The sequence below is a fragment of the Canis lupus genome, chromosome 14, assembly GCF_003254725.2.
Source record: "Canis lupus dingo isolate Sandy chromosome 14, ASM325472v2, whole genome shotgun sequence".
Classification (NCBI taxonomy): Eukaryota; Metazoa; Chordata; class Mammalia; order Carnivora; family Canidae; genus Canis; species Canis lupus.
In genome coordinates, this window is record NC_064256.1 from 4129829 (window position 1) to 4145340 (window position 15512).

General features: G+C 36.4%; 1 protein-coding gene across 3 annotated transcripts in view; it reads left to right on the plus strand.

Moving 5' to 3' along the window:
* The window catches only part of CHCHD3 (coiled-coil-helix-coiled-coil-helix domain containing 3), a 277972-nt gene that overhangs the window by 173333 nt on the left and 89127 nt on the right, over window positions 1–15512 (plus strand). For 2 of the 3 annotated variants that reach the window (XR_003145765.3, XM_025471691.3), the window contains exons 5-6: window positions 5384–5398; window positions 6446–6529. Coding sequence is in view for 2 of the 3 variants with exons in the window: in XM_025471691.3 (XP_025327476.1) it covers window positions 5384–5398; window positions 6446–6529 (99 nt within the window). In the remaining variant the exon portion in view is untranslated. The remainder of the gene's footprint in view (window positions 1–5383; window positions 5399–6445; window positions 6530–15512) is intronic. The other variant, XM_025471692.3, reaches the window with a different exon arrangement.

A 15512-nucleotide genomic window follows, 5' to 3' on the forward strand; every position in this document is an offset into this window, starting at 1 on the left:
CTTCATCTAGCACTTAATTTTACTTCTTTTTACCAAATACCATGTTCCACACAAATGTTAGAAGAGAACTTCTGGAAAAATTCAAAGCTATACTAGGTTGCTTTCTGTTCTAAATTTCTGAACCTAACAACATCCTCTCTTCAGTCCTTGTTGGCTCTACTTTTTAATTTCACAGACTACTTACCCTGGCTCTGCTCACTTTTTTCTTTCTTTCTTTTTTTTTTTAAGATTTTATTTATTTATTCATAATAGACACAGGGAGGGAGGGAGAGAGAGAGAGAGAGAGAGAGAGAGAGAATGGGGCAGAGGGAGAAGCAGGCTCCATGCCTGGAGCCTGACTGGGACTCAATCCTGGGACTCCAGGATCACGCCCTGGGGCCAAAGGCAGGCGCTGAACTGCTGAACCACCCAAGGATACCCTGCTCACTTTTTTTCAAGAAAATAAGCAGATGTGCCCAAAAGTGGCAGAGGACATATTCAGTAGGTTGTCTCCAGTATGTCATCAGCATGAAAAAATCTGAAATGTAGAGGAGAGTTCTCGAAGCTTTTCTTGGGAAGACAAAACAGAAACAAATGAACTGAGCAAGTCCAGATTTAGGAAGTCTATTACAAGTCTTTGTCTTCCACTTATGCCAGCCCTTGCTGTGTTAGTAGCCATAAGTGTAGTTTAACATTTCAGGTTGGCATTTGCTCATAGCTAATGCCTGTAAGTAGTCATTGAACAGTGTGCTAAAGTTGATAATTGTTTGGGCATCATGGAGTTCACCTAGCTGAGTTACCCCTTTGAAGGTCACCTTCTAATGTGGTTTCGAAAACAGTACTTTTGAGTATGATTCCTTGTTTACCAATGCCACTTGATAAAGGTGTAGTGAACCCTATGTAATTTCTTATTTATAACGAAAGTCTAGTATTCAGCTAATTGAATACATGGCTACTTTAATTATTTTGTTACGGCTAATTGATATTCACAGTGATCATGTTCTACAGCTTCTAAATGTATTATTATTACCTTACAAGTTTATGATTCAGCCCCGTTGGATATTTCAGTTCTCTTTGTTTTATGTCAGCATATAATTTTATTAGGTTCCTGTGTATTTTGTGTTTTACATAGTTATGACAAGGAATAAAGCTCTTTTCCCTGCTCTTATTTGCCTATGTGAGTTTATAAGACAAGATTGATCTTTGCCACAGACTATCCATACCATTGTGAAAGACTAAATCTTTTTCTATCTGTTATATGTGTTTTTCAGATTTGTTACAAGATTTAGAATTATAGGAAATATCATTATGGAGATCTCCTATTTAGGTTGATTTACAGTTGTTGCCTTCTCTCGACTCTAGTAATATCTGGCTTCATAGTATCCTCCCATGGAAAATTGAGCTGATATCTGCTTTGTTTTTTTCCCATGAGCTATTAACATTGAACACTGGCATTTCAAGGAACTTTGTCACTTAAAATGCACAACGTTGGGGCACCTGGGTGGCTCCGTTGGTTAAGTGTCTGCCTTCAGCTCGAGTCATGATCTCAAGGTCCTGGGATTGAGCCCCACATTGGGCTCCCTGCTCAGTGGAGAGCCTGCTCTCCCTCTCCTGCTGCACCTCCCCCTGTTTATGCTAGTTCTCTCTCTCTCTCTCTGTCAAATAAATAAATAAATAAATAAATAAATAAATAAATAAATAATCTTTAAAAAATAAAATGTATAAGCTTTCCTGGAACCCAGAATTTTTCCTTAACATGCCTTGTACTTGATGTCCAAGGTAGCATTACAGCCTCTGAACTAGGTGAATTGTGATGTCACCTGGTTCTCCAGGCCTCGTACCCTCCCTGTGCCACAGCTTAGTCCTCAGAAGCAACCAGGCCTAAGAAGGCTGAGCTATTATGCTGAAAAGCTTTGGCTATGAAGAGTTACCTAGGAATGTACATGGGAAGGTAAAATTCCTACCAGCACAATAAGTCATATCCATAATCCCGGTTTTTACTTCTTTTGACCTTATTATATTCTTTGTCATAAGCATCTCCAATCCTTTCTGAAAGGAGGCAAGTCTTAAAGAAGTTAACACATGGGTGCTTCATTTTGAATCTAGCTTACTAACACAACGCTGAGTTGAGATATTGAAATATTTGTGTTGGGTTTCTTAAAGAAAACTTGATTTCCATATTTTCTTTGTGTCTCTTGCATATGGGGTGTTCTAGTTTTCCATAATGATCCACTTAAGTTACTGTCATGTTTTCAAGCCCAGTCACGGTATCCCAAATCTAACAGGATCTGAAAACTAATCAGTGCACATTTCTTGTAGTGAGAGGAATAGTAAACAAGAGATGAGGGGACATTTTTTATATTCATTTTTCCCCTAAGAAATGGTTTTAGAACAATAAGTGATGTTGTAATCCTCTTTCTTTTTGTTCATTTACAATGATTCTCTCTCTGTTAGAGAGTTGTATGTAGAAGTTTTATTTCCTTGCACTTGGTTTACTGCTTTTTCATAAGTTGAGTGTGACTCTCCATCCTTGGCAGCTATTAGTTTAGTCAATGTATTCCAGGCTTATTTAAGTTTCAGGATTCATATTGTGTGACTTTCCCTCCCAGTATCACATTAACTGTTTCAAAGCAATGTGCCTTTAAAGTGTTGTGGCCATGTTTCTTTTTTTGTTATTGTCACCAGTGGATCTCAAACTATTGATTCTGTTGGTTGTCTAGGGAAAGATTTGTGATGTTGGACTGTAGCTCTGTGTTTTCTGGTCTTTGGAGGTAATTCCTTTTTAGTGGGCATACCTGACCTTTTCACACGTTGCTTTAAATTTTTTCAAAGATTGCATCTTAGAAAAGTCAATGAGGATATTGCTATCTATCCTTTATTTACGTTGCTTCTCAAAATTAAATTTTTTTGATGCATGTAGTCCTCAGTAGGCTCAAGCAATATATTTATAGTGTTGAATTCTTAAGTGTTTTCTAAATGACCATAATAGAATACCTATTACTTTATATTTGTGTTTTAAAAATAGTCTCACTGTGCACTATATAGGAATGAAAGAAACATCTGGTGCACGTGTTTCAAGAACCATGGTAAGTAATGTCATACATTGAATGGGAGAGAGAATCAAGTACTGGTACATTAAGGATTTTGTAGGTAAAATAATCTTCATCCTTTAAATAATTATTCAAATTGTTAAAACAATTTGGTTGTTAATATAATTACTAAATACCTCACTCCTTTGAGTATCATGCTATGTTTCCATCTCATAGCCAGGGATACATATATGTGATATTAATGTTTAAGAAATATTTTTCTGATTGTAGAAGAAATATTTGTTCATTCTAGAAAGTTTGGAAAGCATAAAACGGTCTAAATAAAAAATATCCCACGATGCATATCATATCCACCATTAACATGTTGGTATAATACATACTTTTTTCCAAGTCTGTATAACAGGGCATTCAGCTTTCCTTGTTCCTTCCTTAAGCAAAATTAGGAACTTCCTGTACATGCTATTTTTGACCAGTTCCCCCCCCCACACACACATACAATTTTGAGTTAGAAAAATTAACTATTAAAACATTATTTTTTTAATGGCTTTAAATGTTGGTCATTATGTCTGGACTAAAACTTTATAATCAATGTTGGACCAAACCTCATTTACACAAACTTCTATTGTTCCCACTTGTTTGTTGCTTTCAGTAACATTCGCTATAGTTTCTTAGACATAAATCTTTGTTTGCTTTTCTTAATATTTCCTAGGATTAAATGCCTAGAATAAAATTGGCCAAGTGATAAGCAGATTAACAGTAGCAAAGATACATGCATATATCCATCCACATACTTATTTTTTTATTTTTTATTTTTTTTAGATTTTGTTTATTTATTTATTCATGAGAGACACAGAAAGAGAGGCAGAGACACAGGCAGAGGGAGAAGCAGGTTCCATGCAGGGACCCCGACGCGGGACTCGATCCCAGGTCCCCAGAATCACGCCCTGAGCTGCAGGCGGCGCTAAACCGCTGAGTCACCCGCGCTGCCCCATCCACATATTTATAAGTAGCTATTCTCATAAATTTTAGTGTACTTAATTTGTATACACTTCAAAATACTTATATAGTTAATTTCATTCTTTGTAATACATAGTTCTGTGAGTTTTCACATATGCATACTATTGTGTAACCACCACCATTATCAACAAGCAGACTAGTTCTCTTACCTTAGAAAATTCCCTCCTGTGTCCTTTGATTACAAAGTATATGTTTTGTTTTGTTTTGTTTTTTAATTTGGAAAATATAAAGAAGCAAGAATAACGAGAAACTACCCATAAACCTACTGTTCTGGTACAGCTTTTGTTGACATTTTGTCAAGTACCTCTCTGGGTTTTTTTCTTCCCTACAAAAAAGAGATTATACTGTCCATTTTGTTTATAATATGTTTGTTTTTTAGATATTTTGAGGATATTTTTATTAACCATTAGATTGGTTTTTATTTTTGCATCTTTGCAATTCTCAACAACCCTATCATCAACATATTTGTATATTGTCACAATTACTTATAAAAAGTCCTAAAAATAGTTTAGATCTCAGTGAATAGGTACATTTTGAAAACATTACATTTTGTAAAATTGATTTAAAAAGTGGTTATACAAAATTACATTCTGACCAATAGTGTATAGAAGAGCCTATCTGTGACATTTTTGCTACTATTTTAGATTTTTGTCAGTTCATTAGGTGAATAGTGGTATCTCATTATTTTCATTCTTTGATTTCTCTTAGCGTTGCTTTTCCCCTATGTGTTTATTATTTGTATTCTTATGTGTGAATTGCCAGTAGATATCATTTGTGTATTTTTCTTTTGGCTTTTTGCGGGGACAATTAGAGGGCTTTTTTTTAAAGTGTTCTGTATTTTAGTAACTTTAACTCTCACAGTTATATGTTGTAATTTCTTTTCCTCTTTTTGTCATTTGCTTGTTCATTTGGTTTAATGATTTTTATTTTTAATGGAAGGTCTCATAAATCTTTTCTTTTACAAATTTCCTTTATTTCTATTTTGGGTGTTTACCTTTTCTTTTATATTCCTGACTAGTCTGGTTATTACTATGTTGTACCAAGGAGCCATAGATTATTGTGTACTTGCATATGAATATGTTTTAATATTCTTTTAAAATTTATTCATATGCTTTCAAGCAGCATGAACTTTTCATTGAAATCTTCTATTCAGGCTGTAGCAGCACAATGACATTTAATGTCCCAAGTTAAGCAAGTTCTCTGATTTTATTTTTCCCTTATTGCCTTCTTTGGTTTGCATCTTAGATATTACCTATCAGATTTCTTTATGACATTAGGAAAAAATACTACTTATATTGTTAAATAACTGTTGTTTGTTTATTTTTAACATGCTACAGGACATTGAAGACAAAGTAAGTAGCAAAGCAATGACCTACGAATGTGCAAAATGGGTACACTTTAAACTAAGTAGATGGTGAAACTCATGCTTGCATAAGGTTGAGCCAGATGACCCTTGGTCACACTGCAAAAAAATGCGGTGTATGGCACCAGGATGGGAATGCCGACTTGCTTGATATCTTAAAATTTCTGGTTAAATATATATTCAACATCTACTGAACAGAAATATATTAAAAACGTTCCTAACTTGGAGTGAAACAGGGAGGTCTTTTCTCAGAGATAAAGACCACTTAAATATTGTAATGATCAAGATATAAACAACAGTTTGAAAAACACAGGTTTTTAATTAACTTTGAAAAACATCCATAAGTAACTATCTTTATCATTATTTTTTTTCAAGTATCAGAAAAATTTTGTTGCCTTTTCTTAATTTTGAAAAAAATCTTAAAAATTCAAAATAGGATGACTGAGTTTTAAAATTGCTTTCACTGTGTTTTCTCACTCTTAGTTTTTAATTATACAAATAAACAATTACCGTGGTTTTTGCCCCGCCCCCCATCCCCCAGCCCAAGACAACAGCTTCACAAAAAAGAAAATAGGCCCATACATGTATTTATGTGCAGGTTTCAATCAGTAATTTAAGGGTTCTCAAACATAATAAGATTTACACAGAAAATGTCATATAGGTGTTTTTGTTTAGAAAAAAAAAAAGGTTAATAACTATGTGGCTTATGCTTGGCAAAAATCTAAGTTTTATTGTACAAAATATTAATCCTTAAATTACTCTTCAAAAGAAGTTAAATAAAACTGTGCTTTATTCTGATAGCTTTTTGACAAAGTAGGACACAGCTGTCACAGTAAAAAAAAGTACAATATAGACTCTTTCTTTACATTTAAATACAGCAATCATCATTTTATTAATATTGTTTTATGGCAGAGACCTAATAGACTTCAAAAATCTTCAGCTTTGTGTACTTATTTCTAATGTCATTTATACTTGACTTTTGCTTTGCTGTTGCTGCTTTTTCTTGATATAGTATATTCTTTATGTCTTTTTTTAGGCTAAGCAGCTGGAAGAGAAAGATCGAGTGATAAAGAAGCAAGATGCATTCTACAAAGAGCAGCTGGCTAGACTGGAGGAGAGGGTATGACTATTTCTTCTCATTGATTCTCTTCTAGTACCACACCTGCAGCCTTCCTGTATGTTTATTTAAGCATCAATAATTAAAATTCTATCTGCTTTTCCTTGTTAAAAGAAAAGGAAGAAGCGAAGTAGGTAGATCATTCTCACAGGGGACGTTATTTCTTCTTTGGTTGTTTTAGGTATGGTCTTATTATTGGTTCATTCAGTCATCTACCACTCTCCAACTCCCCCAGGTATTTTAGAATGCTACTCTTGACTCTTCCTAACACTGAGTAGACTAAACTCGAGTGGGTTTGTAGAAATGATAGTGTTCTAAGGGATTTATTGTCTTTGGGAAACCTCAGTTTCACTGCATTTGTGGCTAAGAAATGAGTATCACTTTTAAGAGTAGTGGGCACAAGTTGAATAGTAGGACTTAGGAAGAGGAATTAAGAGGAGTCGTGGGATGCCTGGGTGGCTTGGTGTTTGAACTTCTGCCTCCGGTTCGGGGCATGATCCCAGGGTTCTGGGATCTAGTCCCACATTGGGCTCCCTGCAAGAAGCCTGCTTCTCCTTCTGCCTCTCTATCTCATAAATAAATAAAAACCTTAAAAAAAAAAAAAAAAAAAAAAGAGAAAAGAAGAAGAAGAAAAGGAATCGTGGCAGTAACCCTGGGCAGGCCCTAGAGTTTGACAGAGATTCAAAGGTGGAGATTAAGGCTAAAACAGAAGGAGACTGTGGGTTTCAGAATAGGCATTTGAGCCCCCTTATCAGTGCTCTTGTTTAGTAAAGTAGCTTTGTCTAGAATCATTTCATACATGGGCGATACAAGCTAGCTCTCTCTTCCCTTTGATGGAGACCTCTGAATTTTGTTTTGTTTAGAGTAAAATGTTTAATAAGAAAGTAGATAAAATGAGAAACACACTATTAAGCCTTATTCAGTACAGTTATTTACACGTTAAATCTGTTCACCTGTCTCTGTATGTCAGTAGTGTGAGTGCTTCTTGAATGGGGGGGTCATTTCATTCATGGAGCAGGTATCTACTTAAGCATATAATACTTGTCAGGCCCTAGGCTACTACCATAATATGCTAGTGAAGGAAATGAACTAAACTTCTGCCCTCAGGGAGCCCTAGTATATATAGTGAATGGCAGGTTGCATGTATCTGGATGAACAATAAAGCAGAGAAAAAGAGAGTCCCAGGGCCTTGGAGTGTAGGTGTGAGGTCTGATGAAAAGGGAGGGCCTATGTAACAGATGGCATTTGGTAAGAGATTTACAGTAATGGGAAGCCTGCCAGCGCCAAAGCCCTGAAGCAGTGGCATATTGGAGAGGCAAGAGGGTTTGTGAATGGAACAGCATTCTGGCTGCTATCTTGGGCAAGATTGGAAACAAGAGAGACCTAGTAAGATGAAATGGCAATAATTTGGAAAAGAGATAGCAATGGCTTTGGCCAGGCTGCTAGCCATGGATGGAATATAGCAGGGTTGGATATTTCAGAGGCAGAGCTGATCACGTTCATTGATGGTTTTGAACATGAGTGAAAGAAGGAACTCAAGGATACTCTAGATCTATGACTTTTATATCTAGAAAGGTGGATTTTCCAGAGGGGAAGATTATTCTGATACAGATCTGGACGTGGGTCCTAGAGAAAATCAGGAATTTGATCTTAATGACTTTAAGTTTGGGATATTTGTTACGATATCCAAGTAGAGATGATAAATAAGCATAGAATGGAATGGCTTATAGCAGGAGTGAGCAGATTTTCCTGTAAAGGGCCAGAGAGAAAATATTTTAGAGTTTGCTGGCCATGTATGGTTTCTGTCATGACTACTCAGCTCTCTCAACTCAACTTCTCATCCCATCCATTGTAATGTGACAGCAGCCATAGCCTGTATGTCAGTGAACAGGTGTGACTGCATTCCAATTTATGGACACTGAAGCTTGAATTTCACGTAATTTCCGTATGTCATGAAATACTCTTCTTTTGATGTTTTCTCTTCCTAACCATTAAAAATACTGAAACCACTCTTAGGATTATATAAAAACAGATAGCAGGTTGGATTTGACTCCTGAGTTATAGTCTGCAGAACCCTGGTTTAGAGGACAGCTCTGACATCAGATGGCTTGGGTTGAATGGACATTTACTTGCTGAATTTTTGGAGCATGTTACTTAAAATCTGTTTCTTCAGCTGTAAAATGTGGTTATAATAGTATGGATTTGTTAAATGAGCTCATTCTCATAAAGCACCTACAGTAGTGTCCAGCGCAGAATAACCACTACTGCGGTCAGTGGTAGCTCTTACTTTACTTGTACCCTTCTAGACCACCATCCCTGATAGCAAATGTTAACTAGGTAAAACAAATGATTGTTAGTTTTTTTTTTTTCTTTTTTTTTTGATCGTTAGTTTTTGAGGTCATTTACCCAGCACCTGCTTTTCCTTTGTCCAGTGACAGTTTTCTTTGCCATCCAGTATTACTATGCTCAGTACTTTTTGAGTTTGTCATTGAGCACTGTCAGGTACAAGAAAAGGCAATGAAAAACATTCACCCATTTCTCATAAATCCACCAATTTGATGGAGGTAATTCAGTGATTAGTGTGATGTACTGAGAGGACCCGCTCTTGGCAGATGAAACTGGTCTCCTCAGCAGCTAACTGTTGTTTTGGCCTCAGGTTAGAACAAATGGTGGTAGATCACATGGATATCATATGATGATGTCAAATCATTGCCATCAGCATCTTTTCATATAAGCAAAATATGTATAGTTTTCCTTTTTGAAGATAAGGCTAGAAAGTAGTTATTTAAGAATTTTAACTGAAAACCAAGGAGTACCTGTGAGCTTAGAAAAATCCTGAAATGGAATAATCATAGTACTATTAGTTAATACCTAATAACTCCAAGCTGGACTAGGAGTCAGAAGGCATGGTGTGGTCACCTAGTTATTTGACAAGTCACCTAATCTCTTCTGGTCTCTGCTTCTTTATCTATGCAGTGGGGATAATACTCCATTCCTTGCTCACATTTGTGAGTTACTTGGGGGGGGCACCAAATAAGATGATGTATATAAAAACTCTTTGAAAACTGGAAAATGCTTAACAAAAGCCATTGCCGTTAAAGAATGTCTACTTTAACTTTCTTGTTCAGCTTTCTGCTGTCTTCTTACCATTTCTATGAAATCATGTTTATCATGCCATTCCTGAAGTAGCTAAATTAATTTCGTTCAATTGGATTTCTTCGAGGAATATTTGAGAGATGTAGGCCTTCAGTGATGAAGCATTTTTACAGGCTTAATGCAGAAGATTGTAAAAAGAGTTCCCCTTATATTATGATGACAGTGAAAAGTGCCAATGTCTCACCATTTCTATTAGAAATTCTATTTACAATTTGTGTGAGAAGATGTAAAAGTGCTGAATCCATGAATGCATAATGTAAGAAAAATGATTATAATATTATGGTAACTTATAGAATCACCTAACTTACATGAAATCCAGGTTGCCTCTGGTTTAAAAGCGGGTTAAGTACATGTCTTTATTTTAACCAAATGCAATGATGAAACCATAAAGAGAAACCAGGTGCTGTATCATTACTGGAGAGGGAACATTGACCAGTCGTTCACAGAATCATTCCAAAAACGATCCCCATCAATTAGATTAATGTCATAATTATGTACACTACCCCTTTTAGATGACTCATAATCTTATCACTTGAATTGTTCATTTTCATTGACTTAATATAAATTTCTTTTGAGACTATGAACCCCAGTCCCTTGAGCAGTGTAGAACACATTCAGTTCTATAACACAGCTTGGCTTGCCTCTCTGATCTATTTCAATAAATTCTATCAATTAAGTAATTCCTATGCATGAATGGAGCTTTTTCCTCCCATGTATTCATATTGGTTAGTTCACCAGGAGTCAGCGATAACTGTTTCCTTTTACTAACTTGAGAGGAGGAATAAGTATAATTTTAAACTGGGCACTAATTCACCCTTCTTAGAATCATTATTCCAAAAGCAGCAACTCTTTATTGAGAAAGAAAGTCAAAGCCATTTGTAAAGTTTTTCAAGTCTTCATTTCATTGTAAAAGTTGCTGGCTTTATCAAACACCATTGACATAGCTGTAAAAGTAAACTTTTATATTTTAATAACGTTCATGGGAAAAAAAAAATAACGTTCATGGGGTCGCAGTGAGGTACATGGCCTAACTGAAAGGGACTTGAGTGTTAACTCCTGGTTGTTGATTTCAGAGACTTGGAAGATATTAATTCCTGATTGGTGATTTGAGGAGAGGAAGCCCAGGGCAGCTTTCGAAGAGAAGATTCTTAAATGTTTTTAGGAAGCTTTCCACAAATCACTAAGGGAATGCTCCGCAGTGTTTTACATATCTCTTTTTGTGGTGCCACATTTATAATTGTGATTAGTTACCTGTGTTTATAGCATAAATTCCTTGAGGGTAAAGGTCATTTTCTTGTCTCTGTGTTTTCCACAACTCACATAGGTGTTCAGTGAATAAATCCTAGATTTACTAAGCTTATACCATAAAATTATGTCTTAAGCAATTAATGTAGTTTTTGAATATCTGCAAAACACTTGGTATTGTCTTCACTAGTCATGTAAATTAATAATATATATCCTATGAGAATCAAGTTTGACTGTCTTGATATTATTTGTAGCATCATCGTCATTATTGTGATAGTAATGATAACATTTATTGTACATTTACATGTGCTAGCTACTTTGTATGGGCTCTGTCATTTTATTCACACAGATAACCCTATGAGGTTGTCAGTCCTGTTGTTCAGAGGTAATGCTTCAAGTAACTTACCCAAGAATATCCAACCAAAACATCTGGATCTGAGACAGGTCCAGTACCTCAGCTTTCAGCCATTAGCCAGTACTAGCTTTAATATTTGTTAGTTCTGCACTCGAGTGGGGTCTTGTTGGTTTTTAACTCTTTGGGTAGAAAGTTAGCTCTTTTTGGCTTCTGATACAACTTTTTAGGTTCCAATGTTAAAATAGGATTTATGCTACCTCATAATCCAGAAGAGTGTTAAGCATTCAAAATGCAGTCTTCTCTCCAGGATCTGATACTTCCAGGGGACATTTGACTAAAAAGGGAATAAATAAAATATTATTACCTAGCAGCTATGGCATGATACCCCTAGGAGTTATTTTAATATCTAGGTGTGCTCCTTCTACTATGAAGTAAGCAAGCCATAGTCATTGAAGCAGTTTTGAGCCATTCACACGTTCATAGTGTTGCTATCCGATAGTCCTCTCTTTCCACCTCTAGAAAGAAACAAAACTTGCTGTTACTTTTGATGAGCTGCTTCGATGGTCAGTTTGTTAGAGTCTGGATTGCCTTTACAATCTTCAGGAAATGCCTGTTTTCCAGTAGTCTGTTAGTTCTGTGGGAGGGAAGTGAGAAGCAAGACTAGGCCATAGCTTGGGAGGGCAGATCCTCCCAGGGATCTTCCAGGATGAAGGACCCCTTTCTCCCCAGGACATCTTGGAGATGTTAGTTCTTTGATGATTAGCATGTCTTCTTGTCTAACTTTTCAATTATGAACTTGAATTGATTTGCTCGACTGAATCCTCTTTGCTCTTGGCATTTATAAGAATGAGGAGGGCTGGTTGGCACAGTGTGAAGAGAGCTATAAAAGCCCTGGGGACTTGAGGAGCTGAGGGAGGTCAGAGGGCTTAGTTAGAGTCACAGTGTTCAGATCAACAGGGTAGTGGGATCTATTGCTTTCTGTTTGTAAGCTCCTCTGGATTTCAGTAGCTATTTGCATACACACTGCAGTCAATCCCATACAATTAAGGAGAGGGAATTGTACAAGCTGGGCAGAAGAGAGCAGTGCAAAGAGAATAGTGAAAAATAAATTGTCATTAAGAAGAAAAGTACTTTACTAGTTCATCACCTGTGGAGAGAGTTACTAATTAAATTCTAAGGTCGTGCTTACTTACATCAAATGAGCAATTTTTAAAAGCCTTTTACTTATAGTGGGTGGCATATCTTTCATTGCATCATAAAGTGTCGGGCTCATCTGTATGATTAATTGGCTTTTTTGATTGCTTGACTTCTCTTGTCAATTAGTACCTTGGTTTCTCTATTCCTCTGTGCAAAGCTTGGGGGAAGATAATGCCAACAATGATAATAAAAAGAAACAACGACAGAACGGATTATTGTCAGCCCAGTGTGCTGCTTATGGGAAGAAATTATTATGTATTTTTACTACCAGATGAAGTCTGTCATTATAAAAATACCTCACTGAGTGAAGCAGGGTCAGCCTTTTGATGGGATTAATACAGGATAGAATCACAGATCACTGACACCTGAGATACTAAAACATAAGCAGTCTTTTCTGGGGTAGGAAGATAATTTAATAAAGTCTATTTATGGGATAAAAAAAAACCCTTTGATATTTTCCCCCCTCATGTGGTTTCTGAACAATCATCAGTGATTCTAGGTCATATGCATAGCTCATATACACTAAGTTATTGTGTGTGTTTTGGCCATACAGTGTGACACAGCAGATTTAACACAATAGTTAAAAGCATAACTTCATTGTAAATGACTAACTAGTTTGCACTGGTCAACCTAAAGATAAATATCATTCCTTTGACACTGCATTTTTATATTGGCTTCCTCATTCATCTTGAAATCAGGGCAGATTCCCTGTGGTCTGAAGTTACCCAGAGTTGCAGAAACCCAAGTTCTCTGGTCCAGGAGTGGGACATTGAAGGCGATAGAAGCCAGCGACACTTCTAATTGTAATGCCATTACACAGGACAGAGGTTTTAGGAGTGGTTTGCTGCATGTACCTTAAGTTGCTCTTTTTTTTCTCATTAACAATGATAGTTCACATAATGTGCTTATACCTTCATTGATTAGGTAGAGAAATTAATAAGGGCCAGTATCGTCATATCTTTTGCTAATATAATTGATACATTTATTTATAACTTGGGTTCAAATACCTGAACCCATTTATACTCTTCACTGCCTCCCTAAAGGGTGCTTATTGTTGCAGATATTCCAAAAGCAGCAAGCAGGAAAGGAGGGTTTTTTTTGTTTTTGTTTTTGTTTTTGTTTTTTTACTCCCCCTTCTGTTTTGTCCTCCTGTGGGGGAAGGGAGTGACCCATGCAGTGCAGTGGATATGGGGTTCTTATCCTTAATTCATTATTCAACAAGTCCTTCAAACGCATTGGCTTTTCTGTTAACCTCTCTGAATTTCCTAATGGGAAATGTAGTTTGGGTAACCTTGAAATGCTTTTTAAATCTGGCTTTAGGGATATGCGACTTACATTCTTTTCTGGGGTGAGCCTGTTAAAGATGCATCCCGTGAAAATTATCCCTTTAACTGGATCCAGTCTTTCTGTGCCTAACTTTAGAGGAAAGATTTGCAAATCACGGGATCAGCACTTAATTTGGGGCTCTATTTACCATGTAGGCTGTCAAGAAGTATTAACCTGAAGGTAAGATGAGAACATGGAGTACAAAGCTATGAGCTGATGGCACACAGTACACCAGGTATTAAATAGCATTATCCACCCTGCTTGCTACAGTAAATAGGATTTCACCATTATGATGTGTCAGGGCTTTCAGTGAAATCAAATTTACAAGACACTAAACTGCCATCCTCTCTGCTGAGCAGCTTTATTCTGGGATCTTGCTTTCATACTAATCCTGTTGGTAGGAAATACTTGTACCAATTGTGCATGGAAATTATAATTTAATGATCTCTTCCTTTTCTCTATTCAGAGCTTAGAATGGACCACTGTGCTTTGCAGTGATAGCCTCAGGGCTCTGAGAAAGAGATAATACAGAGTTTAGCTTTAAAGCCCACTCTTGCCTTTTTGTGAGTGCTTGTAATGATCAGAAGTGCTAAGATGCCGACAATATGGGTTGCATACTTTCTTGACTCTTCATATTTCCTTTACCTTGTGAAAAACCGTACTGTAAAATAATTAAATTCTATTTAGCATGATGGTTTTTTAAAATGGTATGCCACCTGAATGCGTAAAGACAAGGTGAGAAATAAAGCGTTATAAAATGCAGGGGAAATTAATTTCACTTTTTAAAGATTTTGTTTATTTTGTGTGGGGAGGCTCAGCAAGGTTGTTTTATTTGTAAAACAATACTCCCTTTCCTTTCTTTAGGATCTTTCCTTTATTAGTAGGAATATTGCAGCCAGGAAGTCATTCTGTGTTTCCGGCAAATATGATTGAAAATGGGCTGGATCTCTGAATCTTCTTTGCATCCAATTTTGTAATTCGTGATTGTTTTGCTTCTTGATATCTTGTTTATTTATAAATTTTGAATATACTTCATTTAGGCAGACCAGCCAGTGTTTATTTCCCTGTTTTATAGACTGAGAAATTAAAATACACGAATAATAATTTTTTTAAAGAAAATTGCAGGGCTGGTGTTAGAAAATGCTCTTGAATCTCAGTTTTATGTTCAGACCGTGAGCCAGCTGTGCCTCTATAAGGGATTACATTTCAGCACATTAGCTTCAGTTAGAAAGATGTATTTGATCATTAAAACATTTGCAAATAATATTAGCTCATAACATTATCAAGGAAGAAGTGCCCACATCTGAACTTGGCATGTAAAGCCGGTTGGCACAAGTCAGGGCAACATCCAATAAGAGGAGTGTAAATCCAGTTTGGCCACAGAGACTAAGATAGGATTTTGATCTTGGTCATTTTTACCCGAATTTTCATGGGCTAGAGGGAGTCCTTGTTGTTTACCATTTATTCTCGAACACATTTGTTAAACACTTCCAGTGAGCCAGGCAGCGTATGGAGGTACACTGACAAATATGAATGGCACAAACACTCTTTGGCATCTGGCACAGAGCTTTTAATTGCTGCAGTGGATCCGGGGAGGCTCTGTCAGACTATTATTTTCCAGAGCAGAAATGTTTTGTGAGGAGTAGCTGCTACTTTTTGTCTCAGCTGAAGATTGTGGGATTTACAGGAGAATTTAGTGGGTTGGCA